This window comes from Felis catus, chromosome E2 (assembly GCF_018350175.1).
Source record: "Felis catus isolate Fca126 chromosome E2, F.catus_Fca126_mat1.0, whole genome shotgun sequence".
Classification (NCBI taxonomy): Eukaryota; Metazoa; Chordata; class Mammalia; order Carnivora; family Felidae; genus Felis; species Felis catus.
In genome coordinates, this window is record NC_058382.1 from 42,883,856 (window position 1) to 42,904,578 (window position 20,723).

The 20,723-nt window shown below is 38.7% G+C and overlaps 1 protein-coding gene across 5 annotated transcripts in view; it reads left to right on the top strand.

Annotated features, from left to right (window-relative positions):
- LRRC36 (leucine rich repeat containing 36) overlaps positions 1-20,723 on the top strand; it is a 58,422-nt gene that overhangs the window by 20,186 nt on the left and 17,513 nt on the right. For all 5 annotated transcript variants that reach the window (XM_006941611.5, XM_006941613.5, XM_045046113.1 and 2 more), the window contains exons 6-9: positions 7,501-7,628; positions 10,085-10,130; positions 14,077-14,517; positions 16,298-16,587. In XM_006941611.5, coding sequence (XP_006941673.1) covers positions 7,501-7,628; positions 10,085-10,130; positions 14,077-14,517; positions 16,298-16,587 — 905 coding nt within the window. The remainder of the gene's footprint in view (positions 1-7,500; positions 7,629-10,084; positions 10,131-14,076; positions 14,518-16,297; positions 16,588-20,723) is intronic.

The window sequence follows — 20,723 nt, forward strand, 5'->3', positions numbered from 1 at the left end:
TGATCTTGGGGTTTTAAGTTTGGGCCTCATGGTGGGTGTAGAGATTACTTAAAAATAAAATCTTAATATAGATAGATAGATCGATCTAACTTTGTATATACTTAGAATCTCCACTAGAAAACTTTCCAGTCCTTCAACCAAACATGTTAAAAAACCAAATGAACCCCTTTCCTCCAGCCCTAAACAGTAGCTAGGGTTTCCTCAGTGTTACCACCACTTTCCTAGTACTCGGGCTTAAAACCATACTGAGATTTGATGCTGCTCCTTTCCTAAAGACCAGCTGAACATTTATACTCTATAGTATGATCCACAGTTGATGAGCCTTCCTTTTCCTTTCCTAATGGTCTCTTAATAGGCATGCGTAATAGCTATCATTTATTGAGTGTAAACTCTGGGCCAGGCTCTGTGCATTATCTCATGTAATCCTCACAACATCCTTGAAGGTGGTTATAATTATCCTTATTTTACAGTTGAGGAAACTGAGACCCAAAAAGGTAAAATAACTTGTTCTAGTCGTACAGCAAGTGGCAGAGCTGGAATGCAAACTCTGGTCCATCTGTCATCAAAGTCCTCTTAAGCATTACACCATGCTACCTCCTGGTCTCTTCCTTCAGTTCATTTTGTACTTTCCTGTCAGATTAATTTTCATAAAACTCAGCTGTGATAATTATACTTGCCTGCTCAAAAATTTACATGGCTCCTCTCACCTACTAAATTAAGACTCCTTAATTTGACATACAAGATTCCCTTAAACTATGACCACAGTTTATATCTTCAGCCTAACCTGAAACCTGTCTCCTGTTTCTGAACTACAGTTTCCAATTCTGCAATCACATCAAACCACTGTCTCCTCCTCGGATAGTTATTCTTTTCTCCCTCTTCTGCCCCTGAACTAATTCTGTCTTGGTATGCTTTAATCAAAATCCTACCCTTTTTTAAGTGACCCAACTCAAAGTCCATTGTCTTTAGTGAAGTGTTTTTGATTCTTCAACCAAAAAAATTTTCGTGTTTTTGTAAATCCACATAATGCATATATATATCCTGGTATATGTACTCTGGAAATAGAAAATGCAACCGCTCCCTGAATCACTTGCAGCATCATTAGGAACATGAGACAAACACAAAAGACCTAAGTAACATAATCCCAGGTGATGCATATGAAAACATCAAGTGAATGGTAGAGATCAGTGTTCTTCAAACTCAGTGCTAAGGACTCAGTCCAGGGATACACTCAGAGGTCCACAGGCAGTGTGAGATCCCTTACTTTTGCGTTCTTGTTTGATGCAAAAAGCTGACTTTATTCACTGTGTATTCTCAGTATATTCACTGTGTATTCACTGTGTATTCTCCCCTGCCTCCACACACACACAGCCTCCACCACTACCAACATCTTGAACCAGAGTGGTACTTTTGTTACAATTGCTGAGCCTATATTAACTTGTCATTATCACCCAAAGCCCATGGTTTACAATAGGGTTCATTCTTGGTGTTGTACATCTTACAGGTTTGACAAATATATAGTGATATATAGCCACCATTTTAGTATCCTACAGCATAGTTTCACTGCCCTAATCTCTGCTTACCTAGGCATCCCTTCTTCCCCTCAAACCTCTGGCAACCATTGATCTTTTTACTATCTCCATAGTTTTGGGTTTTTTCCCAATTATTTTTATTGTGGCAAAATACATATAACATAAAATTTACCATCTTAACCATTTTTAAGTGTACAGTTCAGTGGTATTAAATACACTCATAATGCTGTGCAGCCATTACCATCATCATCTCCGGAACTCTTTTCATCTTGTAAAACTGAAACTATATCTATTAAATGATAATTCTGTATTTCCCCCTCTCTGCAGTCCCTGGCAACCACCATTCTATTTTCTCTATGATTTTAACTGCTTTAAGTACTTCGTATAAGTGGAATCATACAGTATTTGTCTTTTTGTGACTGGCTAATTTTGCTTAGCATAATGTCCTTAAGGCTCATCCATGTTATAGCATAGGTCAGAATTTCCTTCCTTTTAAGAGTGAATAACATTCCACTGTTTGTATATATCACATTTTGCTTATCCATTCATCTGTTGATGGTCACTTGGATTGCTTCCATGTTTTAGCTATTGTGAATAATGCTGTTATGAACATGGGTACACAAATACCTCTTCAAGACCCTGCTTTCACTTATTTGAGGATAGGCCCATAATTACTGCCTCATATGGTAATTTTATTTTATTTTATTTATTTATTTATTTATTTATTTATTTATTTATTTATTTTTTAACATTTATTTATTTTGGGGACAGAGAGAGACAGAGCATGAATGGGGGAGGGGCAGAGAGAGAGGGAGACACAGAATTGGAAGCAGACTCCAGGCTCTGAGCCATCAGCCCAGAGCCCGATGCGGGGCTCGAACTCACGGACCGCGAGATCGTGACCTGAGCTGAAGTCGGACGCTTAACCGACTGAGCCACCCAGGCGCCCCTATTTTTAATTTTTTCAGAAACTGCGATACCATTGTCCATATCATCTGTACCATTTTACGTTCCCACCATACAGTTGGACCAGCAATTCCAATTTCTCCATGTGCTTACCAACACGTGTTATTTTCTGTTTTTTGTTTGTTTGTTTGTTTGTTTAATAGTAGCCATGCTAGTGAGTATGAGGTAGTATCTGGTGGTTTTAATTTGAATTTTCCTAATGATTAGTGATGTTGGGAATCTTTTTTTTGGGGGCGGGCACAAGTGAGCGAGGGGCAGAAAGAGAGAAACGGGGCCGACCCAAAGCAGAGCTCATGCTCACCCAAAGCAGGGCTCAAGCTCACCCAATGTGAGACTCGAACTCACAAACTGTGAGATCATGACCTGAGCCGAAATCAGATGCTTAACGACTGAGCCACCCAGGTGCTCTGTTGAGCATCTTTCACACGCTTATTGACCATTTGTATATCTTCTTTTGGCAAAATATCTATTCAAGTCCAATGCCCACTTTTATTTATTTTTAATTTATTTTTAATATTTATTTTTGAGAGAGAAAGAGACAGAGGGTGAATGGGAGGGGTGGGGCTACAGAGAGAGGGAAACACAGAAACTGAAGCAGGCTCCAGGCTCTGAGCTGTCAGCACAGAGCCAGATGTGGGGTTCAAACCCATGAACAGCAAGATCATGACCTGGGCCAAAGTGAGATACTCAACCAACTGAGCCACCCAGTTGTCCCTAATGCCCACTTTTAAAGTTGTTTTTGTTGTTGTTGAGTTTTAGGAGTTCTCTCTATATTCTGGATATTAATCCCTTATCATATATATGATTTGCAAATATTTTCTCCTATTCAGTGAATTTCCTTTTTACCCTGTGGATATTGTTTTTAGATGCACAACATTTTAAATTTTCATGAAGTTCGATTTGTCTGTTTTTTTCTTTTGTTGCTTTGCCTTTGGTGTCTCATCCAAAAAAATAATTGCCAAATCCAATGTCATGAAGCACTTGTCCTGTTTTCTTCTAAGAGTTTTATAGTTTTAGGTCTTACATTTAGGTCTGATCCATTCTCAGTCAATTTTTATATGTGGTCTTAGGTAAGAGTCCAACTTCATTCTTTTGCATGAGGGGTGGGACATGAGTAGTTGCTATTGCTACTGCTAAGAACTGAACTTGACTGAAGTTAACTTCAATTTAACTTCCAGGTCTTCCCCTGGAAACTGAAAGCCTTCAATAGACTCCAGAATTCCAAAATAGTTACATCAGACAGATTCTGCCAATGTAATTGTTGCGCTTGCAGAAGACAGATGCAGAGTGTTGTTTACTCTGCTATCTTCCCTGTCTCCATAGTTTTGCCTTTTCCAGAACGGCATATAGTTGGAATCATTAAGTATGTAGCCTTTTCAGATTGGCTTCTTAGTATTATCAACTTAAGATTCCTTTATGTCTTTTCATGGCTTGATAGCTCCTTTCTTTCTAGTGCTGAATAATATTATGTTGTCTGGATATACCACAGTTTATCCATTCACCTACTGAAAGACATCTTGGTTGCTTCTAAGGTTTGGCAATTTTGAAAAAAGCTGTTATAAACATCCATGTGCAGTCTTTGTGTGGACATAAGTTTTCAATTCTTTTGATTAAATACCAAGTGTTTAGTTTGCAAGAAACTGCCAAACTGTCACCCATACAATCTGCTTTTTAAAGTATCTTTTTTTATACTGAGCTTCTTAAATTGAAGTTTCTCAAACTGGATTCATATTCTCAGAGTTTATGAGAACATTGAATTTGAGAAACACTGATGTGGATGGACACATGCTATAGAAGCTCAGACTGCTAGGAGCAGAGGTGAAAAGGTTTTGTAACAGATGTGGAAACAAAGTCATCAGCCCTTAAAGGCTGGTGAACCCTGGGATAGCCTAAGAAGAGGAGGAGGGCATCGTGGTTGGTGGGATTTGTGTGAACAGCTGTATGAAAGTGGTAATGAGTATAGCAAGTCATAGAGACAATTGAATGACCATGTAGTTTGAGTAGAAAGTTTATGTTGGGTAAAAAGGTCAATTATTGAAGAACAATGAATGCCTTACTAAAGATAATATGTGTGCATATAGCACACATACTCTGTGAATTGAAAGGGGTCCTGCTCACTCTTTTAGCCATTTCCTTTTACCTGTAAGTAGAATTACATCTAAAACATACTGATCTAATGGGTATCTTATTTTGAAACAGCAAAGGGGCGCCTGGCTGCCTCAGTTGGTAGAGCATGTTATTCTTGGTCTTCTGGTTGTGAGTTCAAGCCCCATGTTGGGTACAGAGATTACTTAAAGTAAAGTAAAATCTTAAGGAAAATAGAATAGCAAAGAAAAATTCACCACAATCATCCTTGTACAAGAATGAAAGCAGCATTATCTATAATAGCCCAAAAGTCTGTCAGCTGATGAATGGATAAACAAAATATTGTATATGCATATAAGGCATATTATTCAGCTATAAAAAAGAATAAAGTACTGATACATGTACAGTATGTATCTTGAAAAAAATCATGCTAAGTGATAGGAGCCAGACACAAAAGGCCAAATACTATGTTATTTCATTTATATGAAATGTCCAGAATAGGAAAATCCATAGAGACATAAAGTATATTGATGGTTGCCAAAGGCTGGGAAGGAGAAGAGAATTATAAGTGATAGCTAACTGGGTTTCTTTTTGGATAATGAAATTAGATAGTGTTGTGGTTGACAACTTTGTGAATATACTAAAAACCACTGAATTGTATACTGTAAAGGGTTAATTATATGGTGTGTGAATGAAGTTAAAACAAAGATTCTCCTCTCCCCCAAAAAACTGATTCTAGGGGTGTCTGGGTGGCTCGGTTGAGCGTCCAACTTCAGCTCAGGTCATGGTCTCACGGTTGGTGCGTTCAAGCCCCACATTGACCTCTCTGCTGTCAGCACAGAGCTTGCTTTGGATTCTCTGTCTCCCTCTCTCTCTGCCCTTCCCCTGCTCGTGCTCTCTCTCTTTGTCTCTCTCTCTCTCAAAAATAAACATTAAAAAAAGTGATTCTATAACACTTGTTAATTGATTAGTATGTGAGATGGGTGAGAGTCAAAGAATTAGTTTCTATCTTGAGAGATTGGTTGAGTAGTAATCCCAATAGAGATGCAGTTTGGAGTGGAGGGTGGGGGAGCATCCATAAAAGTAGGCTTAGAAGTGAAGATAATGAGTTTGGTTTAGAAAATATCAACTTATTTGTCTGGGAGGGAGGCACTCCTTGAACAAAGTTCAAGAACCTTAGGTCTGGACATCAGATCAGAGATCAGAATGGAGATTTAGATTTAGGGTCATCCAGATTTAAGTGATAAAGGGAAGGTCTGGTAGCATTCAGCAAAGAGTTTGGACATTGGGAAATTTGCTTAAACAAAGAGGTGCGTTGAAAGAAAAAGAACCTGTGAATCTGAAAAAGAATATAAGTACAGTAGAAAGAAACAGGATGGAGCAGGGTCTTGGACACCTGGGAAGTGTAAGTGTTGTTCCATAGGATAAGAGTAAGAGGAGGCCTGAACCCAAAGTCACAGCTTACTAACCATTCTCATTATCTACTAAGAATCAGGTTAAGATCAGTAATTTTTGCTTTACTTTTTTTTTTTTCTGTGTTACTACTGCAGTAGGAGCCAAGGAGCACAAAATTTTAAGAGCTTATAAGTAATTCTGTCAAATACAATGGTAGAAGAGCATTTCATACTGAAGTAATAGGCAATTTCAATCCCATAAGGCAACTCAGAAGTAGGAAGTATTTGGGGCACCTGGGTGGCTCAGTCGGTTAAGCGTCATACTCTTGGTTTCAGCTTGGGTCATGATCTCATGCCATGTGGGTTCGAGCCCCACACTGGACTCCATGCTGACAGTATGGAGCCTGCTTAGGATTCTCTCTCTCCCCGTCTCTCTGCCCCTCTCCCTCTCTCGCTGCCCCTCTCCCTCTCACTCTCTCTGTCTCTCTCTCAAAAATAAATTTTAAAAAATAAACTTAAAAAAAAAAAAGAAGTAGGAAGCATTTTAGAGCCCCAAATGAACTAAGGGGCCTGGATTTTCAAAAAGCTGACTTTATTCACTGTGTATTCTCAGTTGCCCTGGCTTACAGCAGCTTTCTGTTGCCAGAGCCTACAAATAAAAAACTAGCAGAAGAACACGTTGTTTGACTAAGGCTCAAGTTTTTGAAACTATCTTAATGCTTACATAATCCTGCTAGGGGGAAACACCTCCCTAAACAAGAAACTCTTATTTTCATTCAAGGTCCCCCCAGAAGACTCCAGATCCCAGAATTCTACAATTAATAAGTATTGATCAAGAGTGTGCAAAAACTTCTGTACAAGTCTTCCAATCTAATAAAAATCCTAACTGGCTCTCTCTTTTTTTTTTTTTAATGTTTATTCATTTTGAGAGAGAGAGAGAGAGAGGCAGAGAGAGAAGGAGACACAGAATACGAAGCAGGCTCCAGGCTCCGAGCTGTCAGCACAGAGCCTGATGTGGGGCTCGAACTCATAAGCCATGAGATCATGACCTGAGCCGAAGTGCGACACTTAACCAACTGAGCCACCCAGGCGCCCCCCAACTGGCTCTTTTTGATAACAGTTTCTAGGGTGGCTAGGACTAGTATATAGTTTTGTTTATTTGTTTTTAAGATTTATTTTTAAGTAATCTCTACACCCAGTGTGGGGCTCGAACTCACAACCCCACGATCAAGAGTTGCACACTCCATGTTCCACCAACTGAGCCAACTTGACATACCCCATTACTTTGTTTTAACCTTACCTCAACCCTAAGAGATAGGTAGTCTAGATTTTATCATCACTGTTTTACAATGGAGAAAATCAGAGAGGTTAAGCAGTTTGCCCAAGTTTACATGGTTTCCAGGTGGTGGCACCAGAACTAACTCTCAATCTTGTGACTTGCCTTCCAGTAGTATCTTTCCATAAGACATATTGCCTTTGAAATCTGGTCAGTGCTTCATTGTATGCCTTTTCTTTTAACACAGACTCAAACAAAGGACTTTTTATTCCCTTCCCCAACCGGGAAATAAAGGATTCTCTAACGAGTACTTCTGCAACCCAGGGCAATGGTATAGCAGATCAGAAATTGGACACTTACTCACTGGGGACACAGGTAATGTATTCACTTTACTGCTGATTTATTGACTACTCAATGATTAATACCAATAATTCATTGGACTCTCTATTTATGAAGGTCTAAGAGCATTTGTTTGATAAAGGCATTTTAGACCCTTTAAAAGGAAAAAAGGGCAAAAAAGTAAGTAAGTAAATAAATAAATAAATAAAATTAAAGGAAAGAACAGACAATACAGAGGACCTTCTCCATTAATTTCAATCTCCCTTTTCCCTCTCCCCTACTAATTTGTTATCAAATGTAGTATATTTATGTATACAACTTTTAGCACATTTTATGCCAAGTATTTTGGCTCTCAAACAGATGTTTTGGCTAGTTTTAAAATTTCTCCTCTCAGTGCACCTGGGTGGCTCAGTCAATTAAGCATGGGACTCTTGATTTTGGCTTAGGCCATGACCTTGCAGTTTGTGGGTTTGAGCCCCACATCCAGCTCCATGCTGCTTGGGATTAGCTTTCTTCCTCTCTCTCTGTTCCTCCCCCACTTGTTTCTCTCTCTCAAAATAAAGAAAATAAACATAAAATTTCTCTTTTCTATCCAATGTCTCCATCTCCTGTTACCTTACTTCCTTAAATTTTCTACCTCTGACTTTTCATTACTGAATCTTAACATCTCAAGGGTAGCTTTCCCAAAGCTGCCTGTTCATTGGAACATAAAAGAAGAAAAGTTAGGGGTAAATAAAGGTGGCATAGAAGTTGTGGACAATGGAGAGGTAGAGATTATTTATGCAAGATGAGGCAAAAATTAATGAGCTTTTAGTGAAAAAAATTGGTTAGGGGAATACAACCATTATATAAGCCTCATTTATATAAGTGAGTATGGGGCGCCTGTGTGGCTCAGTCAGTTAAGCATCCAATTCTTGATTTAGGCTCAGGTCACGATCTCATGATCATGAGATCAAGTCCCATGTCCAGCTCTGTGCTGGGCACAGAGCCTGCTTAAGGTTCTCTCTCTATCTCTCTCTCTCTCTCTCTCTCTCTCTCTCTCTCTCTCTCTCTCTCTCCCTCTGCCCCTCCCCTGCTCTCTCTCTCTCCCAAAATAAATAAATAAATAAAATTTAAAAATAATAAAGGAAATGGAGACAAAGAATAATATACAGTTAAAATTAAATAACACTTTTTAAATTAAAAAACACAATTTCATTGAAACTACTGGAAGTGACAGACAAAAAGGAAATTAAATAGCTTGCTATATATTCTTTTAGTTTAAGAAATAAGTAGGATTTCTTCTTCTCTATAACTACCAAACTGAAAACTTGAAGATGATATTTAAATTTTTTTTTTCAACGTTTATTTATTTTTGGGACAGAGAGACAGAGCATGAACGGGGGAGGGGCAGAGAGAGAGGGAGACACAGAATCGGAAACAGGCTACAGGCTCCGAGCCATCAGCCCAGAGCCTGACGCGGGGCTCGAACTCACGGACTGCGAGATCGTGACCTGGCTGAAGTCGGACGCGACTGCGCCACCCAGGCGCCCCAGAAGATGATATTTAAAAAAGCAAACCCTAGATGGCTTTCTCTTTTGTATTAATCCTTGCTTAATTATGCCCTAAATTAATTTTCAATCTCTTAAAACTCTCAGTAACACCTGTAGTTGATGCTCAGCTTTATCAGAAGGTAAAATAAATACAAGAGTTCTTTATTTTTATTTATTTATTTTTAAAGTTTATTTACTTTTGAGACAGACAGAGCATGAACGGGGGAGGGTCAGAGAGAAGGAGAAACAGAATCCGAAACAGGCTCCAGGCTCTGAGCTGTCAGCACAGAGCCTGACGCGGGACTCGAACTCACGGACTGCGAGATCGTGACCTGAGCCGAAGTCGGCCGCTTAACCGACTGAGCCATCCAGGCGCCCCTACAAGAGTTCTTTAAGCAGAAAAAATAAAGTTGGAAAATGTGAACCATCTAACTTCTATGCTGAGCTATTTAAAGCAGAAAAAATACAGTATTTCACTGGTATGTCTTTTACCAACTGAGGCTATTTTGTCTTTTCAGAGAGTCTCCTTACCTACTCCAAAGCAGCTCTAGAATCTTTTTGGATTGTGGCTATTTAAAAATAGGCTTAAGAGGCACCTGGGTGGCTCAGTCAGTTAAGTGTCTGACTTCAGCTCAGGTCATGATCTCATGGTTCATGGGTTCAAGCCCCACGTCAGGCTCTGCACTGACAACTCAGAGCCTGCAGCCTGTTTCAGATTCTGTGTCTCCCTCTTTCTGCTCCTCCCCTGCTTGTGCTGTCTCTCAGAAATAAACATTAAAAAAAACTTTTAAACAGGCTTAAACTAGGACCTTTGCTTGAAGGTCTGTTTCCCTAGGTTGTAAGGATAGACTTGGTTACTAATAGGAAAGTATTTTGAACCCCTGGTCTATCTAGTAAGCTCATGTTTGGATGCCCATTGACTGCCTTTTCCTAAACATTCAAACTTTTTTTTCATTGCAGGAAGTGGCAAGAAGGGAGGTCCCAAGTGATAATCACCAAGAAGATGGTAAATATTTTGTGCAGGGAGTATTTTTCTCCACACTAATCAGAGAAATCCAGATGTTATGAGATTTGGGAGAAGATGGAGGTGTCTCAGCCCTAGGGCCCTACAGGGTCAACTAACTCTTTTCTGCTTTTGTAGGGGGCTGTCCTGGAAGCTTAGTGACCTGTAAGGCTTTACTGGTTGAAGAGTGGATATTCTGACTTCCTTTGTTCTTGATTTTTTGTACTGGCTGACTGTTTCTTTTTACTTTTTCTTATCTTTCTTGTCCTCTTTTGGATTTATTATGTTTTTATTCATCCATTTTTTCCCACCTACTGGTTTATAAGTTATATACTGTTTCAATATTTTTACCATTATTCCCTAAACTACAATATGTGCCCTTCACTATTATAATTAAAAAATTAATCAATACCTTAGGCTGCCTGGGCGGCTCAGTTGGTTAAGCATCTGACTTTGGCTCAGGTCATGATCTCCCGGTTCATGAGTTTGAGCCCCTCGTTGGGCTCTGTGCTGACAGTGTGGAGCCTGCTGCAGCTTCTATGTCTCCCTCTTTCTCTGCCCCTCCCCCCTCGCACTCTGCGCTCTCTCTCTCTCTCTCTCAAAAATAAACATAAAATATTAAAAAATAATTAATCAATACCTTAACTTTTCTCTTGGATAATTTAAAGAACTTAAAGTACTTTACTTCTTTTACTCCCTCCCAATTTATGTATTATTATTATAGATTTTAATTCTCTATACTTTCTAAACCCATATGAAATAGTTTTTATACAGCCAGTGCTCATTTAGATTTATCTTTGTGTTTACCACTTTGTTTATTTCTTTTTTTCATCCTAGATTTCCCTTTTGAGATCATTTTTCTCTAGCTTATAGTACATCTTTTAGAATTTCCTTTAGTGTGGGTTTACTGTGTTGAATTCTTTTAGTTTTTGTTTGTATGAAAATGCCTCTCTTTCACCATTATTCTTTTTTTTTTTTTTTTTTAATTTTTTTGAGAGAGAGAAAATGAGAGTGTGAGTGGGGGAGAGGGTGAGGGAGAGGGAGAGAGAGAATGTTAAGCAGGCTCCATGCCCAGCATAGAGCCCAACGTGGGGCTGGATCTCACAAGTGTGAGATCATGACGTGAGCAGAAATTAAGAGTCAGATGCTTAACCAACTGAGTCACCCAGTCACCCCCATTACCATTATTCTTAAAAAGTATTTTGGCCGGTTATAAATTTCTAAGTTGGCAGTTATTTCTTTCTGAATATTGAAGTTATTCCACTGTATTCTTTTGTTTTTGCTTTTGAGAAGTCAGCTGGAGGTCTGTCATTCCTGCAAGGATATTGTCTTTTTTTCTCTGGCTGCTTTTAAGATTTTCCAATTGTCTTTGGTTTTCTTCAGTTTCAGTATGATTTGTGGATTTCTTTTTATTTATTCTGTTTGGTGGTTATTACACTTGAATCTGTGAATTGTGTCTCAAAAATTCTGGAAAGTGCTTCAAATGTTGTTTGTGTCCTTATGTCCTGTCCTTTCTTTCTGTCCTTTTGGGAATTTTGATTAAATAAATATATGTTAGAGATCTTTGTCCTCTTTGTCTCTTATTCTTTTGTATTTTTCATCTTTGGTTTTTGTTTTTCTTTGGTCTGATCTGCACTTTGGATAATTCCTTCTGATCCATCTTAAGTTCACTAACCTTGTCTTCAGTTGTGTCTAATGTGCTTGCTTGCTGAGTTCTTAATTTCAATAGTTTTATTTTTTAGTTCTATAAGTTTTGTTTCTTTTTCCAAGTCTTCTGGGTCAGTTTGTATAAACAGAAAATTTAAAGCTTTTTTAATATTTCTTTAAACATAGTAAACATAGCTGTTGCATACACTGGATGTTAATTCTAATATCTGAAGTTGTTGTCATTTTGTTTTTTCCTCATACTTGTGTTGTCTTATTTCCTTTTTTGTTCCTTTGCTTTGGTTATTTGCTATATATTTGAAAAACTATTTGTAGGAATCATTTAAAGTCTTACATAAAGGTATCTTTTCCAGATCAGATTTTCATTTGCTTCTACCAGGTACCAGGGACACTCTCATTCTGGGATCACTTTATTTTTTTTATTTTTTATTTTTATTAAAAAAATTTTTTTTTCAACGTTTATTTATTTTTGGGACAGAGAGAGACAGAGCATGAACGGGGGAGGGGCAGAGAGAGAGGGAGACACAGAATCTGAAACAGGCTCCAGGCTCCGAGCCATCAGCCCAGAGCCTGACGCGGGGCTCGAACTCACGGACCGCGAGATCGTGACCTGGCTGAAGTCGGACACTTAACCGACTGTGCCACCCAGGCACCCCTCATTCTGGGATCACTTTAATCCAAGCTCAAAGCTTGAGGTTCCCTGGACCCACTCAGATGATGCAAACCTGGATTACCTGTCAATACAAGGACTGGCTTATTTCCAGTTTACCTTTACTCTGAAGGTTGCATCCTGCTTGGGGTTCCATCTTCATATGTATGTGGGGAGGGTAGGGGAGAGGAATGGTTTGTCATACTCCTCACTTTGGATGGATGCTGAACTTTACTTCCGTCCCTGTCACCCTAAAACTTTTGAGGGTAAAAGTGACTTTAAGTGCTAGACTTACCTATGTGAGTCCTTGCTGTCAACTAGATTTTGGCCTAGAAATTCCTTACTAGCTAACAAGCTTTTTGATGTTTATTTATTATATTTATTATAAATGTTTATTTATTTTTGAGAGAGAGAGAGACAGAGTGAGTGGGGAGGGGAAGAAAGAGAGGAGATACAGAATCTGAAACAGGCTCCAGGCTCCAAGCTGTCAGCACAGAGCCTGACGCAGGGCTAGAACTCACAAACTACAAGATCATGCCCTGAGCGACCTGAGTCGGATGCTTAACCGCCTGAGCCACCCAGGTGCCCCCTCTTTGATGCGTTTAAGAACATGTACCATCCCACTTTTTTAGTATCTTCAACAGGAAGCACAATCTGAATTACCTAATCTCATCACTTGTTGTTAGATTATTTTTGTTATGTAAAAATATTGTTCTACAACCTTTCCCCCACTGTATAGGCTGGCCCTGGGTAAAACGTTGATATTCTATAGATCCTATACAGATAAAAAGTGATTGGTTCCACTTTTTTAAGTTAATATGACTAAGTCAGGGATAGTATTTTTTGCTTCCTAAGGAAGACCTTTAAGCATATGAAACTCTGAAAACTTAAGAGCACAAAGACTTCTAGTTGCTCCACTCTGAGGCTTTTTAGAGATGACACATATAGCTGTCTGAAAGAAATGCTTTGTAGCTAGTTAGGGATTCTCATAAGTTTTGGATTCCCTGCCATTTAATTGGCTTAGAATACTGGTTCCCAGTGTATGAACCTAGAACCTCTGAGTGAAGTTTGGGGTGGGAATGGGCTTAGTTTTATTGCAAGAAGTCTATGAAATCATAGACTTACCAACTATTGACTATACACTGAACACATAAGATTACAACTATTGTCATATGGGGTGCACCAACTTTTTTATATGAAAAAAGCATCTAGAGGAGCTCCTAGTTGGCTCAGTCAGAAGAAAATGTGACTCTTGATCTTGGAGTCATGAGTTCGAGCCCCACATTGTGTGTAGAGTTTATTTAAAATAAATAAAATAAAATAGAAAGCAGCATTTAGAAAACTCTGATACTGCAGCTTTAGGAGGAAATTCCTAGGGAATTAGGGTGACATGAAGTTTATCTCCAGAATGTTAGAGATTCTTTACTGTTTACTCAGTATCCATCATGTTTTATTGTTGTCCCATGTAAAAAGTCCTTTTATCACTTTATGCTACTACTTATCAAAATTATAAACCATCTCTTCCTGAGAACTTTTTCTGGTAGACAGAGGTATGTCCAGTGAACAGAGGTACCCTAATTGAGCCAACAATTCTCATTGTATTTTGTGTTTTCTTTTCCCCTTGGTGGTGGTTAGAATTCAGACGCTACTCTCCTCATCAGTCCACAGTCCGATCCCCAGAGAAGATGGCTAGAGAAGGGTACCGACTATCTTTTTTGAACAATAAGTCTTCAGGTTCTTCTCCAGAAAAGGACTTGATACTAAAGGCTGATACTTACCAGCTTACGCATGATGTCTCAGTGGGTAAACGCCTGGATGTGGGTGATTCTAGCCAGATCCATCCCCATCAGTTACCTTCAGATGTTGGTCTAGAAAATTATGATAGTCATTATTCTCAAAATCTATCCCTGCATGGAAGTCTTGGCAAAAGGCCTCAGAGAAGCAAGAACTATCGAGAATATAGCATAAAACCTTCAAATGACATGAAGGCCACCACATCCCATTCCTGTGGAGACTTACTGACTTCTCTGTCAAACCCTGACTTCAGCACCGGAAGGCTTTTGAAGCTTAGTTCAGGTAATAGCTTCCTGTCAGAATTTATATATATATATATATAAATACATATATATATATATACATATATATGTATATATATATACATATATATATATGTATATATATATATATAATGTTATATATAACATTTATTTATTTTTGAGAGACAGAGCACAAGTCAGGGAGGGGCAGAGAGAGAATGAGACAGAGAATCCAAAGCAGCCAAAGCAGACTCCAGGCTCTGAGTTGTCAGCACAGAGCCTGACATGGGGCTTGAACTCACAAACCGTGAGATCATGACCTGAGCCGAAGTTGGACACTTAACCAACTGAGCCATCCAGGCGCCCCTGGAATTAACATTTCTTAAATTGCATTAGGATTTTTTAAATTCTTATTTTGGGGCATCAGTAGCCCATGAAACCTCCAGAAATCTGCAGGATGTAAGTTTAACGTAACAGATATATTAAAGAAAATTCATAGAAATATGAGCTCTATAACTATATGTTATTGTAGCTAAATAGCATCCCAGAACGTATTTCTAGTAGCAGTTAGTCTTCTCTAGGCACAGTCACTTCTATTCTGAGTTATTTTTTCAGAAAAAGGTAGTTTCAGGGTAATTAATTTATTCAGCAGAATTTATTGATACCTACTATGTGCCAAATGATGCTGCTCTGCAGATAAAGTAACAAACAAAAATAAAGTTCCATTTATCTTTTGCCACAATAAAAAAAAAGTTCCTACTTTTATGGAGCTTCCATTCTAAAGGGGTAAGACATGATAGACAAGTTAGCATATAAATATATGTCAAGTTATGATAAATGCTGTGAAGAAAAATAATAATAATAAATAATAAATAATAATAAAGAGGAAGTGATGTTTTAGATAGAATGGTCAGGAAAAACTTCTCCGATGAGACGTATGGTATTTGGCAATATATTAGAAAGTAGCTTTAAGAGACACATAGTTAATAAAAGACTTATTGAGGTGAATTCAAGAAAGAATTGAAGGAGAAGCAATAGAGTTATAAAATATATACAATGCTTTCAAGGAGATTTGCAGAGAATGGGAACTATAGATGGAGGGGGAATGGGATCAAGGAAATTCTAATGGAAATTATCCAGTAGAGGGAAAACCAATGATGCAAGAGAGAAAAGGGACAATTACATGGAAAAAAATCCTTAGGTAGTCATGAAGATAGAATCCACTCCACCAGTGGAGAGGTTGGCCTTAGATAGAAGCACAGATAGTTTAATTTTTATTATGAAAGGAAGGCAGAGAATTTATAAATACAAATATAGATGAGTTGGTAGATTTAGTGGTGGGATCATGTAGATGTTTTCTTTGATTGCCTGTTTTTCTCGGCAAAATAAAGAGGTCAGAATCTAAGAATGAGGAAGGAGGAGAAGGTGTTGAAAGTTTGAGGGGAAGAGAGGTGTGAAATAGTCATTTCAGAGAATAGAACAGTAAATTGACTAGAGTAGTGTATTAGGATAGCTGGGCAGTAGAGGGCCCAGTCAAGACAGTGGTCATCAACTTAAAGTGAAGACAGTGAGAAGAGATGCATGTTGTTCTCCAGCCACTGCCTACTGCCCTCATGTAGGCTTAGAGTATGTGGACAGTTGGATTTAGCCAGAGGTGGGTTTTGTCAGGTGGAGGGTTGGAACAGAAAGTATCCAGAGAGTTGAGGGTGTATCGTAGGAAGATGTTATTATGACCATTGGACTCCAGGCGGGGTAAGGTTGTAAGTGAGACATGAGAATATTAAAAGGCAGGGTCATCTCCCAGGCTGTTTCCTTCACAGATCTATATGCCACAACCCATTTCAACAGTGACCCTGCTTTGCTGGTCAATGTAGAGCAACAATTATCTACCAGTCTCGGTGATTTAACACCAGCACATGGTTCTTTCCCAAACAACTCCACCCTGGGAGACTCTCTACGGACACTGCTATTGCCTACTGTGACCTCAGAAAACAGAGAGAGTTTGACCAAGGGGTCATTTAGCCCATCAAGGAGAGGATTCAAACGGAAGGACAATCTCCTTGCCACCTTGAATCCAAAGATTGGTTTCCAAGATGCTACTGGCAGCGAGGCAAGTATTGGTTTGTTTGCTTATACAAGAAACACGTCAGATCCAAGACCACAGTGGGGTTCTGTTGGGGGTGGCAGTGATTCTGACCAAGGGTGCTACAAATTCAAAGGGATTTTTGGAGGCCAGTGGTTAATACTGCCAGACCAAAGCCTATCATTCTTCTGCCCTTGGGAAAGTCATTCCCTTTCTGCTGCATTTTCTCATTTCCATCACAGTGAGACATTCCCTAATGTACTTCCAGAGCATAAATATTGTAGGGACATACTTTGATAATAAGAAGTAGCAGACAGTTTACCATAGGAGGGAATGCAGAAGTTGCTGGGGGTTCTGGATTGGCTGAAGAGTGAGCTCTGTAGCATTGATATTTATAATCTTACCATGCTTACACATTTGCCCTGACCACACGTGACTAACTTGCTAGAGACCTTTATTCTGAATGCACTGCTTTTCTGTCTAGAAATTAAAATTATTCCAATTTTTTTCCAAAGTAGGAGCAAGCAGAAGATGAATTAGATTATCCAAAGGATTTTTAGCTGAGAGTGGTTCAGAGAATGAACAACAAATCAAGAACCATTCCAACATATAGTACAATAGTGTTGTACAATAGAACTTAATTGCTATTCAGTTCTTACTCATTAAGTTTTGTCACTGCTTTTGTTGACATCCCTCCATGAAGAATGCCTTCCATTCTCATCTGTTTGAATATTAATTTTTCTTCAAGTCCTTGTTCCATCATAAAGCCTTCTTCTCTTTAAAGGAACCATGCTTTCAGAGCCCTGTCTTCCCTTGAACCCATGATGTTTTGTCATATGAACCATTTGTCATTCAATCATTTACTACCCTGTAAGGAAGCAGAGGATTTAGTAAAAAAAAAAAAAAAACAAAAACAAAACCCAAAACAAAACAAAAACCAGCTACTACATGTTTGCAATTTTTGGACATTTTTTTGCACATTGGCATGGGTTTACAAGGTTTTGTTTTGGTTTAGTTATTGGGTTTTTTTACTCTAAATACTTTTCAGTTTTCAAATTTTTTTGGAGGTCGTTATAATTTTTATGCACTAAAGGGGGCAGTCTTGTGGTACTTTCTTGGCTTTTTGGTCCCTTTTTTCCCATTTTCAGCCACTGATGCCTATATTTTCAGGCAAGAGCACTGTGTTAATGTCTTTAGGGTGAAGGTTCAGCAACACTTAGGATATTTGGGATGCTATGTTAATAACACATATTCTAGGAATTTCTTTAATGTTTTTATTTATTTTTGAGAGATAGAGACAGAGCATGAATGGGGGAGGGGCAGAGAGAAAGGGAGACACAGAATCCAAAGCAGGCTCCAGTATCTGAGCTGTCAGCACAGAGCCCCACGTGGGGCTCAAACTCACAAACTGTGAGGTCATGACCTGAGCTGAAGTCAGACACTTAACCAACTGAGCCACCCAGGCGTACCATCTAAGACAATTTTTTTAACCTCTATTTCAAGTTACAGGTTTAAAAGAGGAATTAAAACCTCAATGCATTTTCCTGGACCATCTTAAAAATTTTCATTTCTCTTTTCCTTTTAGATACTACTTTTTTAATAAAGTTTATTTTGAGAGAGAGAGGGCGGGGGAGGGACAGAGAGAGAGGGAGAAGAGAATCCCAAGCAGGCTTCGTGCTGTCAGCACACAGCCCAGTGTGGAGCCTGAATTCACGAACCATGAGATTGTGACCTAAGCTGAAATCAAGAGTCAGATGCTCAACCAACTGAGCCACCCAGGCGCCCCGATACTCTTTTTCTTTATATGGAAAGCTATGAAAGAGATGCTTGAATATAAATATTTTAACAAATACACCTCAGTTTCTAGAAAGGCATTAGTCAGAAAATTGCTTAAAAGAACATTTACAAAGTTAAGAAAATAATTGCATGATACACAAAATTAAACCAAACATGAATTTGTGTTTAGAAATTTTGAACAACTGACTTTGGAATCATAGGCAAAATATAAAAATTAATTTAAAAAAAAGCCATGAGGTGGGGCATCTGGGTGGTGCAGACTGCTAACCGTCTGACTTCAGCTCAGGTCATGATCTCACAGTTCGTGGTTCAAACCCTGCGTCGGGCTCTGTGCTATCCGCTCAGAGCCTGCTTCGGATTCTGTGTCTCCCCCTCTCTCTATCCCTCCCCCTCTCACACTCTGTGTCTCTCTCTCTCAAAACTAAATAAACATTTAAAAATTTTTTTTGAATAAATTTTAAAAAACAGGCACAATTTGTTGAAAATTAAAAGATTTAGGGACATCTGAGTGGCTCAATCGGCTAAGCATCCAACTCTTGGTATCAGCTCAGGTCATAATCTCATGATTTGTGAGTTCAAACTCCATGTCCAGCTCTGCATTGACAGCACAGAGTCTGCTTCGGATTCTGTCTCTCCCTCCCTCTCTGCCTCTCTCTCTCTCTCTCTCTCTCTCTCTCTCTCTCTCAAAATAAATAAACTTTAAAAAGTTGTTTTGATGTTTATTTATTTTTAGAGAGAGAGAAAGAGACAGTATGCAAGTGGGGGAGGATCAGAGAGGGAGACACAGAATCTGAAGCAGGCTCTAGGCTCTGAACTGTTAACACAGAGCCTGATGTGGGGGGCTTGAACTCACGAACCGTGAGATCGTGACCTGAGCTGAAGTCAGATGCTTAACTAACTGAGTCCCCCAGGTGCCACATAAATAAACTTAAAAAAAAAGTTAAAAAATTAAAAGACTCATAAAAAGTAACAAAATTATTCTAACGTTCATAAAATTTATCCCCAACTCTCACCACATTGTGATAAATCAAAGAAAATGAGTAAAGTCATATATAAGTTTCCAAATTTTTCCATGATACACTCACAAAATTACCAACACATAAAAAACCAATGTTAGTAAATATTCTTTTTGACAGGTTCCTCTAAAGTGCCCTTGTGGGGTAACTAGACTTTCTATGACTTTTCTCCCCAACCAGGTTAACTTCTTAAAGTTCCTCATTCTTTACCTCTTCATATGTTCACAGTCCTTAAACAGAACTCTCAGTGCACATGGTCAGTGCTCAGTACAGATCTGTTGAATAAATGTTTATCCCATTTGTAAGGCCTTTCCCTATTAACCATAGGCCATGTGTGTGACTCAGGTCATTAATATGTTCTGCTTCACAGTTGTCAGATATGACAGCATAAGCTAATTATCATCTATAGTTTTTTATATCAAAAGAGCCAATGATTGAGAAATAACTTGGCTGTTTTCAGCTTTCTTGAAATCCATGAGACCATACAAAAAAGATTGGTAGAGGGGCGCCTGGGTGACTCAGTTGGTTGAGCATCTGACTCTTGATTTAGACTCAGGTCATTATCTCACAGTTTGTGAGTTCAAGCCCCACATCAGGCTCTGTGCTGACAGTGCAAAGCCTGCTTGGAATTCTGTCTCCCTTGTTCTCTGCCTCTCCCCAACTTGCACATGCGTGCTCTCTCAAAATAAATAAAAATAAACTTAAATATAAAAATATAAATATCTGAATGAATAAAAAAATAATTGTGAATTTTACTGGGCAGATCTAGCCATCTTTCTAGATAAGAGTCTTACTAAATAAAAGTATGTTTGGGGCATCTGGCTCAGTCAGTTAAGTGTCTGACTCTTGATTACTCCTCAGGTCATGATCTCAGGGTTCGTGGGGTCGAGCCCCCAGTTGGGCTCTGTGCTGGGCATGGAGGCTGCTTAAGATTCTTTCTCTCTCCCTCTGCCCCTCCCCCATCCCTATGTGTGGGCATGAACTCTCTCTCTTTCAAAATAAATAAACATTTAAACATTTATCTTAAGTACTGGGTCCAACAATAACATTTAACATATAACATTTAAAATGTTACAGAACAAAAAATAAATAAAATGTTACAGAACATTTAAGTTTATCATATATTAACATACTAAATATAAGCTTATGAGTCACAGTTTTAAAAATACCCATTTTATGGTATGTAATAACTTTTAAAAATGTTTTGTGGGGCTCCTGGGTGGCTTAGTCAGTTAAGCATCTGACTCTGTTTTGGCTTAGGTCATGATCTCATGGTTTCATGAGTTTGAGCCTCATATTGGGCTCTGAACTGACAGTGCAGAGCCTGCTTAAGATTCTCTCTCTCTCCCT